Source organism: Lampris incognitus, chromosome 13 (assembly GCF_029633865.1).
Source record: "Lampris incognitus isolate fLamInc1 chromosome 13, fLamInc1.hap2, whole genome shotgun sequence".
Taxonomy (NCBI): domain Eukaryota; kingdom Metazoa; phylum Chordata; class Actinopteri; order Lampriformes; family Lampridae; genus Lampris; species Lampris incognitus.
Window position 1 is genome coordinate 29,426,744 of NC_079223.1, and position 23,212 is coordinate 29,449,955.

Genomic DNA, 23,212 nt, shown 5'->3' on the forward strand with positions numbered 1-23,212 from the left:
TCCCCAGCTAATGCTACCTTCTTTCCACAGGGGTTCCTTTTTATTATTATGGTGAGAGGGTGATAGGAAGCTGGGGGGGAGGGCTGTTAACCCAGTGATGAGGGAAGACATGGAGGGTGGGGATGGTGGGCTAGCTAGGGTCCTCCTCGGTGCCCCTTTCTTTTGTGAGAAGCCTTGGTGCTCTCTGGACCTTTAGAGGTAAGGCTGCAACTCTATGAGGTGTCCATGATACAGTGTCGAGCACTTAAAACAAACAAACAAAATCAATATGAATGACTCCAACTGTGACACTCTTTGGTAAGAACATCCTTCACTCTGTGCCTATCAATACTCACTTCATTCTGACCCACCATAGATGTAACAACACCTTCTTCTATTTCCATTGCTACCTCTCTCCCACAAACCTTTTGCCTCCCCAATTAAAGGATCTCTAAACAGGATGCTGCTTCCCAAATGATTTTGTAAAGTAACCATTACAATCAGGTTTATTGGCCATGTAGGTTGGCACATACATGGAATCTGACTCTGGTTTCATGACAACACAACAATCTTCACATACAAGGATTGGCTTATACAGGTGAAATAATAGGCGATAAAGGGCAGTGGTACAGAGAACATATCAGAGATGCTGAAATAGATGTTAGCAGGTTACTTACATACATGCCTGGGGTAGATGGACATGACAGTGTACTAGTATACGTACAATGTACAGTACAGTGTATGCAAAATGGTTGGATTTTTTTGACAGTGTTAAACGTTCATTTGTGGAAAGAAACTGTTTTTATATCTGGTTGTTTTGGGGTACAGTGCTCTGTAGCGCCTGCCAGAGGGGGGAGTTGGAACAGGTTGTGACCAGGGTGTGATGGGTCTGCAGTGATGTTGCCTGCCCGTTTCCTGAGTCTGGAGGTGTATAAGTCCTGGTTGGAGGGCAAGTTGGCACCAATGATGTTCTCTACAGACCATTAAAGCACACCTAATTATGCTTTACGAAACTTTCAGCTCGACTGGAATGCTTCGTTTATTGAGCTGACTTAGCTGCTCTGTACTATAATATACAATACTTTAATGTACTATGAAACACCATACTGTTCTATCCATTACTATACATAACACTACTCTAAACTACACTATAACACACTACACCTTACTATACCCTGCTATACTATAAAATGCTGTACGATTTTGTAGTATAGCAGATTTTGTAGAATAGCAATTAATATACGACACTTTAACATACTAAATTATAACATACTACATTATATATGCTATACACAACACTATTGTATACTAAACTGTGCTTTTTTTATTTTTAATTTTGATATTACTATTGATCCCTGTAGGGAAATTGGACCCTGCATTTAACCCATCCTAGCTGTGTAGCTAGGAGCAGTGGGCAGCCACCGTGCAGCGCCCGGGGAGCAACTCCAGTTCGTCTTGCCATGTCTCGGTCAAGGGCACAGACAGGAGTATTAACGCTAGCATGCATGTCTTTCTTTTTTTTTTTTTGATGGTGAGGGAAACTGGAGCTCCCGGAGAAAACCCACCGCAGACATGGGCAGAACATGCAAATTCCACACAGAGGATGACCTGGGATGACAGCGCTAATCACTGTGCCACCATGCCGCCAATACGTGTGCTATACTTTATTAAACTACACACAACACTATTGTACACTATACTTAACTATATTACACAACACTATGCAATACTGCAGTGATAATCATGAGCCATGACTGTCAGGTTTTATTCCAACCCAACACTACACCAGCTGATTTCTCTAGTCCCCCCTGTCTAGTTCAAAGTGTGCTAACCTGTGAAATCAGCTGGTGCAATATTTGGTTGGAAAGAAAACCAGGACACACTTGGCTCTCCATGACTCATGACTGAGTATTACTGCTATATTTTCTCTTAGGATGCACCTGAAATCATAGATTAGCATCTTGGGCTTCATAGCCTATTACTATCATTGCAAATGAACTATTCCAAATGTGTTTCCTCACTTCCTCACTTTCCTCACCAAAACTATTCCAATTGTGTTTCGTCACTGGAAGAAAGTAGGAAAGGAGCTATGAGGCAATCTGAACATCTGAAGGAGCCCTTCCTTGGTTTGTCACAGCATTTAGATGCAGCCTTACTCTCTCTCTCTCTCTGTCTCTCTCTCTCTCTGTCTCTCTCTCTCTCTCTCTTTAAGAGCAAGAAATTAGTCTATATTTTCTTCTTTACAGGTTGCAGTGTCTGGGTGTGGGTAAAGGTTCGAGTATGTGAGCAGCTGAAGTTAACGATTTTCAGTGTATGTGTGCACGTGTTTGCCGATAAAGCCAAATGTTGTTGAGTGTGTGTGTGTGTGTGTGTGTGGGCGGGGTGCTTGCATGGCCCTGCTATTAGGTGGCGATGAGCTAATAAAAATGCCAACATCTCATCTTATGCCCCCAACACACACACACACACACAGATGTGCAAACACATACTCATAAACACACAATCTACAACTACACAGTTTTACCAGCACACAAACCCCCAACCGGCTGACCTGCAAAAGCAGCACAATTCCTACCACTTCTGTAACATCTGAAATGTTTTATCAAAACCAAATTACACAGTGTGGCTTAAAGTTGGAACGCATTCAAATATTCACACAGTTCAATATGTCTAGATGGATATGCACAGAACATATAACCTCTGGTACACGTTCTAGCTACCTATTACTACAGGGACACACACACACACACACACACACACACACACACACACACACACACACACACACACACGATCTTCATCTCAGACAGTCTGTCACACACACAAACCATACACTCTTTCACTTTCTCTTACACACATATTCATACTCTCTCTCTCTCTCTCTCTCTCTCACACACACACACACACACACACACACACACACACACAAAATCTCCCTCACACATGCATACACGCACTCACCTGCGCGAAAGTCAGAAGTTAACAACCTATTTTACTGTTATAGGGAAAACTCTGGGGGACCTTTTTGGAAGTAGTTCATCAAGGGTACAGATAGTCTACAGATGCACTCTCTTTGACCCCCCCCCCCACCACCTCCTCTTCCTCTCATTGTAGCACTCCTTCATTCTCCTCTCTAGCCCACTAAAAAGCCTGTCATGACCTGGGTGTGTAGCTTATTAACCTCTCCATCAGTTCTTATCAGCCAATGAAAAGCTCAGTCATCTGGCCCTTCTCCTCCTTGCTTCTTTAAGGGGGGGGATTTCTCCCCTATCCACATGAAAAACATTTAAGACACATACGCGCTCACGCAAAAAAGTTCACACACACACACACACACACACACACACACACACACACACACACACACACACGTACACGTGTACATGCACACATGTAGTAAGCAACCAGACATACCTGTGTGTGCAATCAGATGGACGGGAGAGGACTGGTGGCAGCGTATTGTACGCTTGGTGCTACAGTCTACAAGATTGGCATGGATCAGATGTTACTGAATTTTATATAATTGCACGTGTGTGTGTGTGTGAGTGTGTGTGCACGCGCTTGCATGGCGGTGAGGGCCAGAATAAATTAATGGCTGATTTCTTCCCTTGCTTTGATGGCATTAAGAGCCCTCCTTTTCTCAATGTGCCGCATTAAATGCTTTTCGCTCTCTCTCTCTCTCCCCCTTCCTTTTTTCAAAAAGTGGGGCCACCCAGCAGAAAGCAACTGATGCAAAACACCAGTCTTTCCCCTCCATTCACCTCCCCCTTCTCTGCCACCACCACCGCTATCTTTAGTCTTTGACACAGTAGCCATTATCTGTTGGATTTAGCTAAACCAAACCTTCATGTGTTTGTTAGGCCACCGTTTTGTTTTCTCCCCTGACTGCGCTGCTCAGTGTGGCCAGGCTACCCAACCCCTCCAAACCCTCCTCCAGCCAGGCCTCTGCTCCGATGGGTGGGGTGGGGTGGAGAGACAAACAGACAGAGAAAGAGAGAGAGAGAGAGAAAGAGAGGGAGAGAAAGAGAGAGGGATTGGTTGGAGAGAGAGCAAGAGAGAGATTGGGTGGAGAGAGCGAGCGAGAGAGAGCAAGAGGGAGAGACAGAGAGCAAGAGAGAGAGATTGGGTGGACAGAGCAAGAAATAGCAAGAGGGGGGGGTGGGTTGCAATTCCATGTTGTTGCTGGTCTCTGCTCAGGCCTGTGTAAGTTTAAGGTAAATCCACAGCAGGCTAAAGTTATATTGCACACCAGAGCAGGGTGAATGAGAGATGCTCTCTCCTTCCTTCTGTCTGCCAGTTGCAGCAGTGTGGAGTGTGTGGAGCTATATTAAAGTGTCAGTGGTGCTGATAGAGTATTTGTGGTTAACCAACTTTCCCTTGTGATATAGGGGGCCGTATGATGTCTTTCTTTAAATTATCCACAAATAAACTCAACTATTATTCCACAAAATCTCAGGTGTAAAACGGTTCTAATAGATGGTGCAATAAATCTGAAACTTAGCATTTACTAATTTACTTGCACTGATCAAAGTACAACTGATCGTTTTAGTGAGAGAAAATTACATTGCAACACAAGTAATAACTCAACACGAGTCAAAGTCACGCTTTTATCCAGCAGAAGATGTAAAAGTAGAACTGACAAGGCCAATTGTCACAACTCACTGCCAAGGCATTTTCACCGCCTCCAGCAGCTAAAAGGTATTGCAAAATTTGATATGAAAATTATTTCTCTCAAACACGGCTGCTATAAGAGAGCAGGCAGCTTCTGGAACTTCCACAAGAGCAACACATGAAAAAAAATGGAGGAAAAAAACCCCACCTTCATTAAGTTGGAGAACTATTTTATATTTCATAACTTTTTTAGAGTGTGACAATCAATCGGTAGGAAGAATTTGTGCTCAGATAGACAACGTTTAGACATAATGCATCCCCAGGTTGTCCTTAGACAAACTTTTACAAATGTGGAGGCCTCAACTACAGACATGTTTCAGCACTAAGACCTCCACAGGACACTTTCACGGCTAAAAGATAGTATTACAAAAATCACTGGTAAAAGCCCACCACATGCCCCTGCTCTGTAAACAGGGGGCTGGCGGAGGCTAAGCTGAGGTTAAGCCAGGTAGTTTTGCCCCAAGTGTGTTTACACACACACAAACAAACACACACTGAGGTGAGAATTATTTTGGGGGGCTAAGTAGAGGCGGAGTAACACCACCTGATTTACTGCCAGATTAAACCCGGCTGGCTACCTGTTGTGGCTGCTAATTGGGACAGCTTCCCACACCAGGTCAGTCACCGTCAGTGGAGACTCTGACCCAGACACAGGCCCATATTTACCCTCATGGTGAATTTATAAAGAAATATACAGTCTGTAGGATTTGAATCTGGAAAAGGTGGCAGTACGGGAGTTTACAATCAAAATGTATAACTGCCCCCTTCACACAAGGACACAATTTAAAGGACCCAATTTACGTGTGTGTGTGTGTGTATATGTGTGTGACAAGGAAAGAGATAACCAGAGATAACCACCAATGGAGCCCAAACCTAACTCCTAATCTGTTGACAGATAACTTAAACCTCTTTAGCATAATTGGCTCCGCCTCCCCCATTAGTGAAGAGAGGACGAAGGAGGGATGTTGACCCCACCCCTAACCCCCAGGATAGATGTTGGAACAAATTCGAGGAGTGTCTAGTTACACGCATTTCAACAAAAACCAAAAAAAAAAAGAAGAAAGAAAATGAGGGGAGCTGAACACTGAATCTGTGCTTAAATATTCATCACCAACATTCCCTTTCAATCTTCTATCTTTTAGCTGGAAAAGTTAGAGTCTCGCTATCGAGCTATCCTTTCTCCATCTCTCCTCATCCTCAGGGTATCTGTGAGCCCAGTGCCCCCCATTTGCTGTATCAATAGCAATAATTTCCCCAGGAGATACTTCACAAGCTTTGTATCGGGAATTTCCTGCAGTGTTTCCGTAGTTCAGGAATATGTTTGGGATTGTGAATTGTTCCATATTATTGGTGCCTGATGTGTGTTCTTCTTTATCTGCCTTGCCATCATTACATCTGTCATCTCGTGCTGAAATAATGCCCAAGATTTACTGTGACACCATCTATGGTTTAACATATGATGAATGTGTCTTTTGAAAGTGTCAAAACAATCGACTATGGCACTCATTCACTCTCTATCTCCAAGAGACTCACACAAACACAGCTTTAAAGCTAAGCAGTGCTATCTTACAAATGAGGCCGAAACCGGGCCTCCGTTACCCTGGCCTAGGTTTAAGTTCAATACACAATTGCAAAAGTGCTCTGGTTAAATGGATATTTAAATGGAAATGCATTGGGGAAGACAGCTGTAGGTATTTGTAGCCCCGAGTGCTCATTACAATGGGAAATGTGGAGGAGGTGGGGAGCGGGGGGTTAGGACTGGGGCTAGTGAAGGAGGGGGTGACAACGGTAGCATGGCGAGCAGCTGTGTTAGCAAGTGAATAGCGTAATTACAGGCCAAACCTCTGTCATTAACCTGCATTGTCGAGTGCCACTGCATCAGTTACCATAATAAAGCCTCGATTAATTGACTGCAAGGTTGAAATTCAATTATGTCGTTGGGCCACAGTTTGCAAACCATATAATAATCAACTATGTGGCAGGGAAAAAAGGGGGAATCGGAGCTGCAGTAACAAGAATGGTTTTATTTTGTTTCTCCCCACAGGCTAGTTTCTCTAGAAGATGGAAGCAAGATAAAGCTTACATTGACAAACAAACAAGAAAATAAGAGCAGAAGGGGGAACAAAACAAGCGGATTAAATTGTTTAGGAACTTCAATTCAAACTCTACATGAGATAAATTTATATGAAAGGAAATGTTTGAATCGGGGAAGAAAAATAGGGAATGCTAAGCTACACTACAAAAACAATGTGGCCAAACAAAACAAGACAACGCTGTATCTCTGTCTGGCCTGTTTGGCTGCATTGCACAGTTTGTGTGGCTGAGTGAGCTTTCTGTGCATGCACTGTTTGAATGCGTGTGTGCATGTGCACCTGGTTCATGTGTGGGTTCGACGCGTGTATGCACGCCATTTGTGTATGTCAATATGTACTAAACGTGTGTAGTTTGTGTGTGTGTGTGGGTATGCAACTTGTGCTTATGTGTGTATTCCATGTGTGTGCATGCATGTGTGTGAACACATGTTAATGCGTGCGTCGGGGTGTGCTGAGTGTGTGACAGTGTGTGCGTGTGCACTGATCTGTTTGGCAGCTGGGAGCGTGGTTTGTTGGACCCAGGTCGCTGCAGAGAGGCGGCTGATGAAAGCATTGGCGGGATGTTCCAATAAAGAGAAGATTATCATAAGCGGCCATTTCCCCCCCACTCACCCCCCCCCCACACACACACAACCCCTCCCTTCAACCAGTGGACCGACTGGTGCTGTGCCCAGACAAGGAGATGCCCCCACGTCCAGTAGAATACAACTTCAACTGTTCAAAGGACAACTTGGAAAGGAAACAAAAAGAAAGGCGAAAAAAAAAAGAAGGATGATAGTAGAATAATCACCGAACGAGACACACAGCGAGAAGGAGGGCGTGAAAGAGTGAGGCAGTGACACAGGAAGGCCACAGAAATAAAAAAAAAGAAAAATGATGCGATTACATGGAAATCTAACTTGCATGTCAGTGACCAAAGGCCCATAGCTAGGACTGCAACCCACCCCCCACCCCTTTTCTCGCACCCGCAACCCAAGCCTGAAGGGCCCCCCCACTCCCATCCCCCCTTCACCCGCCCGTTGACTCCATCCACCCAGCTCGTTTTATCTAAAGATTCTCAGACAATGCCTAGAGGATCCCATTCCCTAATCTTCCTAAAAATCCCCCTTTCATCCCTGCTGTTAAAGAATGTATGAAAGCCTGACACCAAACTGAGGGGGGAAAAAAAAACACTGAACATCTGGGACCAAGGGTGGTGTCTCTGCACTGGGGAGCTGGGGGTGGGCGGATGGGTGAGAAGGGGGGCTTCAGGGGGAGCGCAGTATTGGTCAGTGCTGCAGAGTCCTTGCAACTTGACTAATTAAACTGTTGTGCTGCTCAAACATTCAAATGACCGAGGAGATTAAGGGCCAGAAGAGCTCTATCTGTGTGTGTGTGTGTGTGTGTGTGTGTGTTAGTTTGTGTTCAGACCTAAATGGACCCTAGAGACATATGTGCACACACACAAACACACACACAGACATTCACAAACCGGTAAGACAATGTGGGCATGCACGCACACATGTGAATTCACACAGTGCACCTTAAAACCCCAATCTACTCGCTTTGTCCTCTGAAAGGCAAGAAAAGGCAATGGGGTTTAAAAGGAGTGATCCCCAGATCTCCTCCGCTCGCCCTGTGGGGAGAAACACTGCTCCACAACCGAATTCAAGATGACCACAAACGCATTCCACCGGTGGAATACAAAATCATCTGACTGTGGACGAGGGCTCCTTCCGTATCCCTGACGATGACGGCAGGAAATGACCACGGGCTTCAATCAAGGCATCTTCTCTGGCAGCGTCTATCACAGTTGCCACAAGCTTAGCTTTGAAATGAGGTTCCAGATAATGGCCAAACAATCAACAAGACCCAGTCTCCCCCGTTTTCAATCACGGTCAAAGCCTAGTTTACTTCTTTCTTTTTTTTTTTGTGGATGCCCAGAGCATTACACTGGTTCATGATGGGGTCTGTGGTTATTAGAGGGTTCAGCATGTTCAAGTGTGGATCACATAGTTTTCTTGATTTAAATTTTTTTTTTATATTTTCCAAATGTGCACTGCAACCCGAGTGGTTTTGAGGGATAAAAAAAAAACCAAAAAAAAAAAAAAACAAATAAAAAGGGGAACAGGATGAAGGAGGGGTGATCTGACACAGAACCTGAAAGATAAAGTGGGTCTACTAAAGCCTCAACTAAAACCTCGCCTCTTCTCTTTCTCTCTCTCTCCCTCCATCTCTCTGTCTCTGAACAGAGTATTATAGTCTGAACACTTTTTCTTCTCTCAGTGCTGAAAGATTAGACCAGTTATCCCATTAAAGTTGGTAAAATGCCATTCTTGTGTCTTTAAGCTTCTCGCATAGGAGGTCAAGATGAGTCTGCCTGTGCTTACAAGGCGGGCGTGGATGTAATCTGCCCAAAGTTACAACAATTAATGTTAAGCTTCTTCAGCAGTACGTTTGTGAAAGAACTGGCCCTGATAATGTACTTAAAGCTGTGCAGGCTGTTTGTATTGCTGTGATGAGACAAGGCAGAGCTTGATGTGTGTTTGTGTGTGTGTGGTGTGTGTGTGTGTGTGTGTGTGTGTGTGTGTGAGTGAGTAACAGAGAGAGAGACTCATCTCTTATGCTGCTCACGTAGCACAGCTTAAATCTTTAGTCAAACTATAAAGCTGATGCTGCCACAATGCTGGCTTAGAACGACAAGCACCAGAAAGGGAGAGAGAGAGGGAGAGAGAGAGAGAGAGAGAGAGAGAGAGAGAGAGAGAGAGAGAGAGAGAGAGAGAGAGAGAGAGAGACTGACTTATTACTAATACCGCAGAAATATAATCAACACACACACGTGTGGACACATTTACGCGCACAAATTCACGCACACAGTTGCAATATCCCATGTGTCCGTGTGCATGATGATGCTGGGGAAAGGTGTTTTTGGTGAGGTAAGAAAAAAGAAAAAATCCCCCGCCCCTTTAACAAGAACAATCCAAAGAAATGTGAACCCAGATTACAATTTCAGAATGAGCAATCATATTCCAAAGACAGTAGACACTCAAGTCACACACACACACACACACACACACACACACACACACACACACACACACACACACACACACACACACACACACACACACACACTATGGGATTCCTGATTTTTGGTAAATACGCTGCCAAATGCACACTGTTGGACAAGTGTTGTACCAAATAAAATAGCTGCTTTCCAACTCTTGTGTCATTCGGAGTTTTGATGATAAGCGAGTGTTCTCAAAAATCCCCATCCGAGGGGGCGTCCGGGTAGCATAGCAGTCTATTCCATTGCCTACCAACACGGGGATCAACGGTTCGAATCCCAGCATTACCTCTGGTTTAGTCGGGCGTCCCTACAGACATAATTGGCCGTGTCTGCGGGTGGGAAGCCAGATGTGGGTGTGTGTCCTGGTCACTGCACTAGCGCATCCTTTGGTTGGTCAGGGCGCCTGTTCGGGGAGGAGGGGGAACTGGGGGGAATAACGTGATCCTCCCACGTGCTACGTCCCCCTGGTGAAACTCCTCATTGTCAGGTGAAAAGAAGTGGCTGGTGACTCCACATGTATCAGAGGAGGTATGTGGTAGTCTACAGCCCTCCCTGGATCCGCAGAGAGGGTGGAGCAGTGACCGGGATGGCTCGGAAGAGTGGGGTAATTGGCCTAGTACAATAGGGGAGGAAAAGGGGGGGGTCCTCACCCCCCCACCCGAAACCAATGCAACGCTCATGGCTAGGGCTGCAGCTATTTTTTATTAATCCTAATAAAGCTTAATCTGTCATCTTTAATTAACATTAATCCATCTATGTATTAATAAAACTGTACAAAACACAATAAATACAGAATCAGATAATGAACCCCTGACCCAGCAAAAGACCAAAAAAAAAAAAACAAAAAAAAAAAGATCTAGGGCTTGCAGGCACTTTTTCAGGCAGCTCTGGTTTAGATGAAAGCAACCTCAGAGCCACAGGTTGATGTTCAAGCCTAGCCTGCTCCCCTCTCCCCTGTGTCACCACGTCTGCTGGCAGCCCATCACGATATGAAGGCATGGCCCTCGCTCCGTCCCTCTCTCCAACGCCGAGGCGGGCTCCACCAGAAATGGCTGCCTGTGTAAAGTACATCAAGCTCTTACTGGATCCCTCCCTTGTGCCATTCTCCTCTCACCGACACAAAGGCAGATTAAAAGGAGCGTGCACCATAAAAAAAAAAAAAAAAAGGAAGAAAAAAATTCCTTATGTCAATCTTATCGGCATTGAGTGCAATTTTTTCAACATATGTTAATCTGGGAAGGCTAAAGCTCATTCTCTCCTCTCTGAGCCTGTTTATCTCTTATCAAACTCGCGGTAGGTGAGGGCTGCTCGGCTGTGCACTAAGTGCCATTATTTGGATAATTGCGTCTATTGTTGCAGGTTATATGGCTATTTGAAACGGGAGGTGTGTGTAAATAGGTGCAGAGGGCAGGTAGGGGGTTTCGCAGAAGAATATTCAGAAAAAGGGCTGGGGCTCCGCGCTACGCATCTGAATGCTCCTTCGTATCTAAAGCCGAAATTTCAATAAGGAATGTCAGATATATTTTTCCCTGGTACAATACCCTTGGAAAATAACAAAGCGGCAGTGAATGGCATCACCCGTGAATCCGGAAAAAAAAAAAAAAAACACGAACCAAGAATAATGATATCTTCACTCTATTGGATACTCGCATGGAAACACAATGACGGCAAATGGCGAGCGACCTTCTTATGCTCGGTTTGATGACTGAAATAAATACCATTCTCATAAATAATGATGTGATATGCCACAGAATATTGCTGGGGTGTTAGTAATTCTTAGAATGATGATATAAATAATCATCGAGCGTTAAAACAACGGGTCATAATGGTTTAACTCACCACTAAGGACTCATGTTAAGAAAACAAATTCAGATGTTCTGCTGGAAAACGGGTCTCTTACATCATGTATGGTATCATAAAATCACAACCAGGTGAGTACTGGATAAGAACTTGGTCTGTACAAATACAAATAAATAAAGGCTAATACTTTGTAAGTCACCTTTAACTTAAAGCTAAGATCCTAATGATTTACATGCAAACAAATATCCTTATTTTCATACTTTCTATGTCACTAAGACAATAGCTGACCCACAAATAGACAAATCATGAATGTGAGTCTGGAGTATTGATGGCTACTTTTCAGCAAGACTTTGCAAATATCAACATAACTGACTGCAAAGGAAATAAAATGAAACTCTGGAGCGTTGCAACTTTTTTGTTGGAATTTCCCCCCTTTTTTCTTCCCAATTGTACTTGGCCAATTACCCAACTCTTCCGAGCTGTCCCGGTCGCTGCTCCACCCCCTCTGCCAATCTGGGGAGGGCTGCAGACTACCACGTCTCCTCCAATATATGTGGAGTCACCAGCCGCTTCTTTTCACCTGACAGTGAGGAGTTTCACCAGGGGGACATAGCGCATAGGAGGATCACGTTATTCCCCCTCCTCCCTGAACAGGCGCCCCGACCGACCAGAGGAGGTGCTAGTGGAGCGACCAAGACACATACATCCGGTTTCCCACCCGCAGACATGGCCAATTGTGTCTGTAGGGATGCCAGAGCAAGCTGGAGGTAACACGGGGATTCGAACCGGCGATCTCCGTGTTGGTAGGCAATGGAATAGACTGCTATGTTACCCGGATGCTAGGGTTGCAACTCTGATTCCTCGATTTAAAACAATAAGCCCTTTAGATAACCGCTGAACAGAGAAATTATCCTCTATATTTTAGAGATACTTAATGACGTTCTACATGAAAATTACCATTAGAATTCCCATTCAAAACAGACATGTGTCTTTTTGGTACATGAGCTCCTACATTGCCCCCCACCTTATCGATAAGCCCCTATCTTCTGGACTGTTTTGGCTGTAGTGGGAGGTGAACGTTCTCCTAGCGTTGCATGTGTGAAGGACAGCGCTCCCACCGGTGCATGAATAACAAGTTCATTAGTTGGGGACGGGGGGGGCGGGGGGCATCGCAGGAATTCAAATTCCCCCCCGGCCCAGGGCCCAGCCTCTGATAGGCTGGTTGCATCGGCATGGCGAGACTCATTAGAGCCCAGCAGTAATTAAGAGTTGTTAGAAAGTGAATTCTCTAACCGCAGATTAGAAAATTAAACTATTTACTGATTACATATTAATAGAAGACAACAATGGCGCTTGCCATAAGCTTGGAAGGCAACCAAGGAATAAATCTGTGTACTTAATTACCATAAACAATGGGGGCATAGAAATGGAGTTTTATGCACACTCCCTCCTGAAATGTGTCTGATATCAGAAGACACTTGACAATTCTTGTTCAATTATCTCTATTATTTAATGTGCTGTGAACTGCCTCTGAGTAAATAAATTAACCACCCCAATTACTTTGGATTCATCTGGGGAGGACCCTGGCGTAATGGAAAACACTGCAGAAAGCTGCATTATGTCCAAACCAGGGGAGAAAAGGAGGAGAGAGAGCGCGAGGGAGAGGGGTAGAGGGAGGGCAAGGGGAGAGGGGGTGAGCGAGATTGGGGATGAAAGGGAAAGAGGAAATAAAAAGTGATACAGGGAAGCAGGAAGGGGTGAGAAAGAGACTCACCGACATAGAATAGATGAAGACCAGCAAAAAAAAAAAGAAGATGAGATGGAAAAAGTAATCGAAATAAAGAGACAGGAAAAAATAAACAAAGGACTAAAAAAAAAGAAAAAAATCAAAATAAAAGACGGTGTGATTGGAAGGGATTAAAACAACAGGGCCTGGCACATCTTCCTGTGCTTTATGCTGCTGAAGCAGAGACATGAGCAATCAGTTATGGGTCAGTCAGTCTGTCTGCTCCTATCTGCCAATCTGTCCCGCAGCTCCCAGTGCTAACACAGCACCGCTGCTGCCCACCCAACAAACAAAACACACCTTCAGAAAAAAAAAGTATCTGTAACTCTGTCAATTTGTGTTTAGACATTTACTCATGTCATTAACTTTTTGGTATTTCATCAGTTGCAGAGAGACAACACAACTTTAATTTCATTTAATTTTAACTTTGTTTTGCATCATCTTTTATTCAGCGTATGTCTCCGTTCCAGGGTTTAGTCTTGCCAGTTCCATCCAAACCAACCCAAGGTGCCCATAACAGTGACTGCATTAAACATTTTCACCAATATTTAATATTATTGAAGTCAACATGTGAAGCCTGTAACCGACAGCCAACCACAACAGGGCCTGCATGTAAGGCCTTTATGGCTGGTCTGAGTCTGTTGCTGCCTGGGATTTCCTAGAGGGATGCTTTATGTTGCACTTGAAGTATTACAAGCCAATCTGATAGCAGCCCCAGTCAAAACTCTACTTTGCATGTTTGCTTTAGCTGATGTATCAAGTCTCAATCAATTCAGTCATTGGTTCCAATACTGGACTGATTTTTGTTTTTTTTTGTGGATTTTTCCCCCCCCTTTTCTCTCCAATTGTACCTGTCCAATTACCCCACTCTTCCGAGCCATCCTGGTCTCTCCGCCACCCCTTCTGCCAATCCGGGGAGGGCTGCAGACTACCACATGCCTCCTCTGATACATGTGGAGTCGCCAGCCACTTCTTTTCACCTGACAGTGAGGAGTTTCACCAGGGGGACGTAGCACGTGGGAGGATCACGCTATTCCCCCCAGTTCCCCCTCCTCCCCGAACAGGCGCTCTGACCAACCAAAGGAGGTGCTAGTGCAGCGACCAGGACACATACCCACATCCGGCTTCCCACCCGCAGACACAGCCAATTGTGTCTGTGGGGACACCCGACCAAGCCGGAGGTAACACGGGGATTCGAACCGGCGATCCCTGTGTTAGAAAGCAACGGAATAGACCGCCACACCACCCGAACGTCCTGATTACTGGACTGTTTTGTTCGTCTTGATGCTCTCCTTCTTTTTATTTCTCACTATTAACTTGCTTTAATGAGAAAGCGCATTATTGCATTTGGATGTATGAAATGTGCTGCATCAATAAAGTTTGATTGACTGACACACTAGTGTGCAAGAGGGTAGGTGGATGATAGTATTTCCCCTTTCCTTCCAGTGTTAGGGCATCCAAACCCCCAACTGCCCCAAGGAAATGCCAGGGGCCAGGGGTAAAGACTGTGGTTGCTCTGGTATGAGCTACAAGATTTCAGGCCTTTGTGTGTAAATGTGTGTTGTGTGTTGTGTGTGTGTGTGTGTGTGTGTGTGTGTGTGTGTATGTGTATGTGTGTGTGCATGAAAGAGACAGAGAAGCAGGGTTTTTCTAAAAAATAACAAACATGTCAATTTCTTCTGTATATATAATGGATAAGGGTTAAAGAATATATTTAGGCAGAAACTCGCTTTCTAGAGTGACTCTGGATCATTCGGTTGTCAAATCTTCTTATCCCCTGAGAGCTTGATGATCTTGAAAGACAGGATATTCCTGTTCTCTGTAAAATGAGTTACCCGTGAGGATGGATAAAAGCCAAGAATAGGAGGGATGGATTTTGCCAAAAGCAATCGTGTTGTGAGCTATCCTAATATTCACTTGCCACTCTAACTAAACCTTACCTAGTCATTTTGACTGTTTAAACATTTTGCAAATTAGACATATGCCTCAACACTGACTGACTACCTAGCAAATGGAAATGGTAGAGAAGATAAACTTATCAGACCAAGAAAAACATTAAGCAGCATTTTCGGGGCATTCTAGTGTAAGAAGTATGTAATGTTGTCTCACGGCTCTGCACAATGTCATTGGTTTAATTATGGCCTACGACTTTAGTTGCCCGTCTCCCCCTTTCAACCTTTCATTCACTCTCTACTATCCAAAAAAGCAACCCCCCCCCCAACAAAACCAAGTTCAAAACAAGTAACGCAGCATTTCTTTCGAGGCTGGTGTTCCTTTCCCATCATTCTCATCAGAGAAATGTGTGCCGCATCGCCAGGATGCGACGGATCGATCAGACATTTTGCTTTCAGCCAATCAGCCGCCAAGTTCAATCAGTCCTTCTTGGCCCAGGAAAAAAAAATATCTATCATCTATGACAGTCTGTGGAAGGATGACCTCAGTTACCGAGGTGATAAAGGTTACTATAGTGACCACCTGTCACTGGCCCGTCTCGCTTTGATGCCTCCAGACCTTAGCCAAAAGGCACAATCCATAACCTATTGGACGGGTCTCTGGGATAGGTGCTGCAAAATGAGATATGGCAACGGAAATGCAATTTCAAGAAGCGAGCATGGTGCCAGAGTGAACATAGGTCGAGAATTCGGTCTTCTTTCCTCTGCTCTGAAAGCGTTGTGTGTTGTTAACAGCACAAAGCTACCAGTGTGAGAGGACGGAGCTTTTACGAGGAAATAAAGACCTCAAATAATCTCAAATAAGCGGATAAGATATTTTAGATTCTTTTCTAAAAGACACCAAGAGGGTTGATATGCATGACGCTGTCAGTCGAAGGACAACGCCCAGTGGGCTGTTTAACTGACCGGCTCCCACTGCTGTTCACCTGTGCTCCATGTGGGACTGAAAAATTCCCAGTAGCATCCTACCAAACATATCCCTGCCGGAGAACATGACACATGAACAAATGCGGTGGACCCCAGAGAGATGTTGTTAGAAAGGAAAAAATGAAAAAGGACCTGTATCCACCAACCTCACATCCCCAAAGGACATTTTCGATTTTCTCCATTTAATTCGGCCCTGATGTTACAAGGTAATAAAACGCACCCAAGGTAAATTTCTATCAGTGATATGCTTTCAATATTTTGTCACCGCCTTTACTGTTGTCCTCCTTTTTTTTTCAGGGACGACTGTAGGGTATATATTTTGATTATTTATTCATAGAACTATACAGGTAGAAATCTTTTGCTGGAAGTGTTTGGGAGCAAATAACCTGGCTTCTTGCTGGCTAGTGGCCACTTGATCGGTGAGTGAAGAGCAAGAAGAAGAGGAGAGAGAGAAAACAGCCCTTCAAATTGACACAATGGCGTGTGCCCCGAACGAGGAAGAGGGCACAGAGGCAGGGAAGAAGGTGAAAAGGAGGGGGAGCAGAGCGAGCACAACAAGCATTGGGGAGATATTGTTGATATCAGGTCTGAAATGGGATGGGGAAGGTAAGCGCAAATCCCACTGTAACGCCCCCCCCCCCATTCTCTAAGGAACCCCTCACCGGCCCCTCTCCTCCCTCTGTTGCTTTTGTAGGATTTTGGGGAGCCTGTATCTACTGAGCTATGCCTCGATACATCAGCGAGACGTCGCCATGCTGCTACGGGCGACGAGTGGTTAAGGTATCCCAGGCATAAAAACACCCTTTCAAACTGATTAGCATTCGCAAACACTGTCTTCTTAACACCTTCAAACACATTTGGCTTTTCTTCATCCCTCTCCCGGGGGGGGGGCAGCCTTGTGTGAGGAACGGGATGAGTTTAGTATCACTGACGAGAAGCTTTTCTCCAATTTCAGTTAGGGGACTGGATGGAGCCAGGGCCCCTCTTTTGGCTGTGTGTACCATCTCATGTCTTTACATGGCTTCATCCGCAGCAAAATCTTTACAAAAAAAGGAACAAAAACAACCCTCTTTCCACATCCATCTCAGCAAGCCAAAAAACAGATTGCGCTGTACATTTGTGCGTGTTTTTGTGGAATTGTGTGCGCCCGTTGCTGGATTTGCGAAGTGTGTCGGCAGCCATGTTGTTGTTGTTGTTGTTGTGTTGCCTGGTGTTATTTTACATTTCTTTGCCTCTCCGTCTCTCCTTCCCTTAACCCGCTCCCTTCTCTCCTTATACAGCATATCAATGAACGCCAGATATGTTCTAGGGGAGGTTGTGTGTGTGTGTGTGTGTGTGTGTGTGTGTGTGTGTGTGTGCATTTCTTGTCTGTGTGAAAGAGGAAGGAAAAAGAGAGTTAATGTGTGTGTGAGAGTGCGTGAGTGTGTGTGTGTGTAGCCGTGCATGGCTGAGCGGGCTGTTCAATAGTATGGAGGCAGACCGGCTGGCTGGCTGGGACTGCGGCTGGCAAATGTCTGCGGCGAAGGCTGAGTCTCTGCTATCACACGCAGTTATCGTTTCCCCCATGAAGGGCTCCCTTATCACCCCGGCCCAGAGAGGTCTCCCTTCTTCTCCCATCCCTGAGACACCACACCCCCCACCTCCTCCTGTCCTCCTCCTCACCCCTCCATCTCCTCCTTTCATATCCACCCAGCGCTCCGTCGTGCAACATTCAACCATGGGTGGGGGGTGGGGGGTTAGGGGCGGCTTCAAAGATTCTTTCTCTGTCACACACACACACACACACACACACACGCACACCAAAACTCCCTGCGTGTAAACACACACAAACTCCCTTGTGTGCACAGCTCTTTTTCTCTTATGCACACAGAAACACACGCACGCAAATCCACACGCACAAACTCTCTGTGTGCACATTTCTCTCACTTTTACATGCAGATACTGGTGAGCAAGTTCCCTGGGTGCATGCATGTGTGTGTGTGTGTGTGTGTGCACGAGCGTGCGCTCAAGTGTGTCCATCTGTGTGCGTGGCGTGCGTACATACGCTCAATTTGCCAAAACAGTTTTTCCAGTGTAATTGGGCTTGGGGTACCTGTGTCCATGAGATAGCGCAGCCTCTTCTCCACGCGAGCCGCTCGCGCGTCTATGTGCCTCTGCTCGCTCTCCAGCGCGGACAGCTCCCCGACCACGTACTGACTGGTGTCTCTGAACGCCCTCTGTCAACCACAGAGAGACAGCCATGGAGGGGGGGGGGGGTAGGTGAGAACAAGAGGAATGGGGTGAGATTGGATGAAACAGAGGCAAGAGGGGTGGGGGAGAAAGAGGGGTGGGGAAGGAGGGGCGAGCGAGAGAGGCAGAAAGCGTGAGGAGAAATGGAGATGGAAGTGAAAGAAGTGAGGGTGATGAAGGGAAGGAAGGTGGGGAAGGACATTAAAGAGATGGGAGGAGAGTGGGGAAGGAAGAAATTAAGTTTTTTTTCTCCTTCATTTTAACACTGATAAAAATAGAATGTAGCGTGTCCACAACTCCTTTCATAAAAACAAAAACACGGATGGATTTAATTTTAAAAAGGTGAATTCAACAACCACACAAGCCAGATATTTTAGTAGCTAACAGCTTACTGTCGAGTTCTGATTTACCTTCTGAATCTGACATCACTGGCTGGCTACAGCAACACAAAGGCTTTAAACTGTACGGATTTGGGGCTCCTGAATTGGTTGTCATTCAAAAGACAATCCACAACATTTTAGTGGGGATCAAGCGCACTGAAGTCACAATCACTTCCAATGCTGTGATTTGCAAAAAAAATAAAATAAAATCATCAATCATTCATTTTGACCCTAGCTTAAGGTTTCACCAACAAGTGGCAATCCCACCTTGCACACAGACAGAGGTGATGAGTAAAGCTGGTGGTGAACATCTTTTGGTCTACTGACTGGCATTTATGGGAAATTATACCACAGGTGGTTTAACCAAAGTGATCCGACTGGTCAGACTTTTGTTATTGTAAAGACAGCAAGCTGTTATCCACTGATTGTTATGCTAATGCAGGGAGGCAGTTGGCTATGTATCCTTCTAGTTTTTTTTTCATTATACATATCATATTTTGCACATTTTCTTATTTAAACAGTAATTCTGAGGCAGTAAAATGTGATTGCAAATACTTCTGATGGCATTCTTTGTTTTGGTTTGGGGTACTTCAATGCAGCTGCTAGCTTACCACAAAATTTCACAGATAGGGGCGTCCGGGTAGCATAGCAGTCTATTCCCTATTCCGTTGCCTACCAACATAGGGCTCACCGGTTCGAATCCCTGTGTTGCCTCCGGCTTGGTCGGGCATCCCTACAGACACAACTGGCCATGTCTGCCGGATGTGGGTATGTGTCCTGTCTTCGTTCAATTTGAGAAAGTGAAAACTTTCTCAAATTGAACAAAGACAAGATAGAAATTCTCATTATAGGCACTAATGCACAGAGAGAAATGATATCAAGTAGAATGGGAAGTCTGGCTGTACAGAATAAGACTAGTAAAAAACCTGGGTGTCATCATTGACTCTGAGTTGGATTTTAAATCACATATCAGCAATGTTACAAAGGGTGCCTTTTTCACCTAAAAAGTATTGCTAGAATTGGACCCTACCTCTCACTGAAAGACTCCAAAAACGTAACGCATGCTTTTATCTCTTCGCGTCTGGACTATTGCAATGCACTTCTTACTGGTTTACCCAAAAAAAGTATCGACAGGCTGCAACTAGTACAGAACGCGGCAGCAAGGGTCGTAACAAAAACCAGGATGAGCGATAACATTACCCCAGTTTTAGCATCTTTACACTGGCTTCCTGTAGCATTGAGGATTGATTTTAAAATGATTTTACTTGTTTAAAGCTCTACATGGTTTAGCACCCTCATACCTATCTGACTGCTTATCTGATGATGTTGCGAGTCGCTCTCTTAGATCCTCTGGTGCTGGCCTGCTCAATATCCCTAGAATGAACCACAAAAAGTATGGCGAAGCAGCATTTTGTTTTTATGCACCGACGGCTTGGAATAGACTCCCCCAACAAATAAGAGAAGCAACGTCCACAGATAGTTTTAAGAATCGGCTCAAGACCTATATTTATGCTCTTGCTTTTAATTAATTCCACTTTATATTTCTTTTACTCTTATTTTTTATCTTGTACTGTGGTTTTATTTCTTGCCTTGTTTTATGTTTCTTGCCTAGGTCTGTGTTTTATCACTTTTAACTTATTTTATCTGTATTGTTGTTGAGTTTTATTGTTTCCCTTGTTTTTAATGTAAAGCACTTTGAGCTGCATTTTATGTATGAAAGGTGCTATACAAATAAAGTTTATTATTATTACACTAGCTACTCCTGTGGTCAGTCGGGACGCCTGTTCGGGGGGGGCAGACTGGGGGGAATAGCGTGATTCTCCCACACACTACGTCCCCCTGGGGAAACTCCTCACTGTCTGGTGAAAAGAAGCGGCTGGCGACTCCCCATGTATCAGAGGAAGCGTGTGGTAGTCTGCAGACCTCCCCAGATCGGCAGAGGAGTTGGAGCAGCGACTGGGACGGCTCGGAAAATAGGGTAATTGGCCAAGTACAATTGGGGAGAAAAAGAGGGGGAAAAAGCCACAAAAAAAAAAAAGTGACTGCGAAAACTTCTGATGGCATTCTTCGTTTTGCATTGGGGTACTTCAATGCTGCTGTTAGCTTAACACAATATTTTACAGATCTGCATGTGTGTGGTAATTTTTTAGCAGTGACATATTCTGGAGTAAATACGGTAAAATAGGGACCCACTTTTATTTACTTCTTTTCAGTGGACAGTGTCATTCAATGCCACTACTGGCCTTGTATCTGCTATCGACACCTAGATTTACTTTTACTTTTCTTATGGTCTTATACTGAGATACTCGACATCAATGCGTTCTTTTTTATGCCTTTTATGTAAGCAGCCCACCAAATCCTATCCCTCATATGTATAAACTGGGTGTACTGTGTTTCCATTCATACAGAGAAAATGTTCTGGTGCCGCTTCATACACTCTCAGTAAAATACGTCGTGAAGGAAAGGAAAGGAAACCAGACACAGTTTGAAACATATGTACAACTACAGCTTACTGGGCTTGAACCAGCTGCTTTCCAGTGGTTTACAACTGGTTTTCATTCTGTAGCTTAAGAGGAAGACAGGGGGAAGACCAACAGAGAAGAACACAGACCCACCCAAACGGAGGGCAGCTATTCCTACACTGCAAAATAATTATAATAAATAATAATACATTTTATTTATGTAGTGCTTTTCATGGTACACAAAGACGCTTTACATATTATAAAAAAACATGAAAGCAACACAACAAAAATATGTAACATGACATTAATCACACATTAAAAGCAATTCTGAAGAGGTGAGGTTTGAATAGTGATTTGAACATGCACAGATGGGTGCAGTCTGATGTGCTTGGTGGGGGGGGGGTTCCAGAGGGAGGGGGCAGCTGTGGAGAAGGCTCTGTCACCCCAGGTCCGGTCCTTGGTCCTGTGTGGTGGAGACAGGAAGTTGGCATCGGAGGAGTGAAGGCTGTGGGAAGGAGTGTGGTAGTGGAGCAGGTCTGTGAGGTAGGAGGGGTCCTGGTTATGGAGGGATTTGAGTGAGGACAAGGACTTTGACTTGGATCCGTTGTGGGACAGGGAGCCAGTGGATGTTCTGGAGGACAGGGGTGATGTGGTCACAGGAGCAGGAGCGGGTGAGCAGCAGAGTTCTGGATGTACTGGAGTCTATTTAGGACTCTGGACGATGAGGCTTCGAGAATGTTGTAGCAGTAGTCAGTTCTGGATGCGATGAAGGCGTGGATCACAGTTTCAGCAGCAGAGAAGAGAGTGACGGGCGGAGACGAGCAACGTTTTTTAGGTGGAAAAAGGCAGTTCTGGTGACTTAAATTTTTGTGGTGTTCAAATGAGAGGTTGCAAAAAAAAAGCACACACAAAAAAAGTCCATATAACGGGTCACCGAATCTCTCATCCGATCTTTAAATCTTATTTCTAATTAACACAAGTAAAAAGGGTGAGGATGTCAAGTGACATCTTGAAACAAGTGAAGCTTGTTTCAAAATGCTGCTAAGGCATTTTTCAGCCCCTTCTTTTACTATGTGCTAACTAATTCCAGGATATTGTCACTTGTCACACTGGAAACACGTGAAACTATCACCTTAAATGGCAGAATCTTTGTGTTTACGCCCATAAAAGGCTAAATAACAGCTTTAGGTTGGCATTTTTTACAGCAGTCTTAACCCACCAAAAGGTTAAGGGTTTCCTTGGTCCCTTAAACTTAAGCTGTCCCCTTAAAATCTGGCTATTTAAGATAAGTCTCCTTCCAACCCATCCCACAAACATGCCAATCACCCCCTCACTATACACACTTAATACACAGACGCACACACAGCAATCACTCGATTAACACACCTTTCTGTTACCGTACACACGTCATACAGACACACAAATGCCAACACACACACAAACGCACCCAATCGCTCCATAACCATACACACTTGACACAACCTCCATTTCCGACCCCTCTTCACCTCTGTCTCTCGGCTGCTTGCTATTCTCCAGAGAAGCTCCTCTGAGTGGGGAAAATGTTTATTCAAATTCACTACTGAGGAAGCTGCTGAAGAAATAGCTCCATTTTATTGCTGATGCACTTCATTTTTCTTAATGGGAAAGAGAACTAGTGAGCAGCAGAGAGTGAGAAAGTTTTTTTTTTTTTACATTCCACCCAGGCCAGCACTTTTTCCTGTACTCTTTCCAACGTGTGTGTGTGTGTGTGTGTATGTGTACACGTGTGTTTTTGCCTTTGAATTTTGCATCTGTGAGTGTGTGTTTGTGCGTGCATGCGTGTGTGTGTGCTGATTCCCACCGCCTCTTCCTCCTCCTGGCGCGCTCTCGCTCTATCACCATATT

General features: G+C 44.7%; 1 protein-coding gene across 2 annotated transcripts in view; it reads right to left on the reverse strand.

The window, feature by feature from the left end:
- The window catches only part of ehbp1 (EH domain binding protein 1), a 256,601-nt gene that overhangs the window by 32,866 nt on the left and 200,523 nt on the right, over positions 1-23,212 (reverse strand). For both annotated transcript variants that reach the window (XM_056292313.1, XM_056292312.1), the window contains exon 20: positions 18,350-18,473. In XM_056292313.1, coding sequence (XP_056148288.1) covers positions 18,350-18,473 — 124 coding nt within the window. The remainder of the gene's footprint in view (positions 1-18,349; positions 18,474-23,212) is intronic.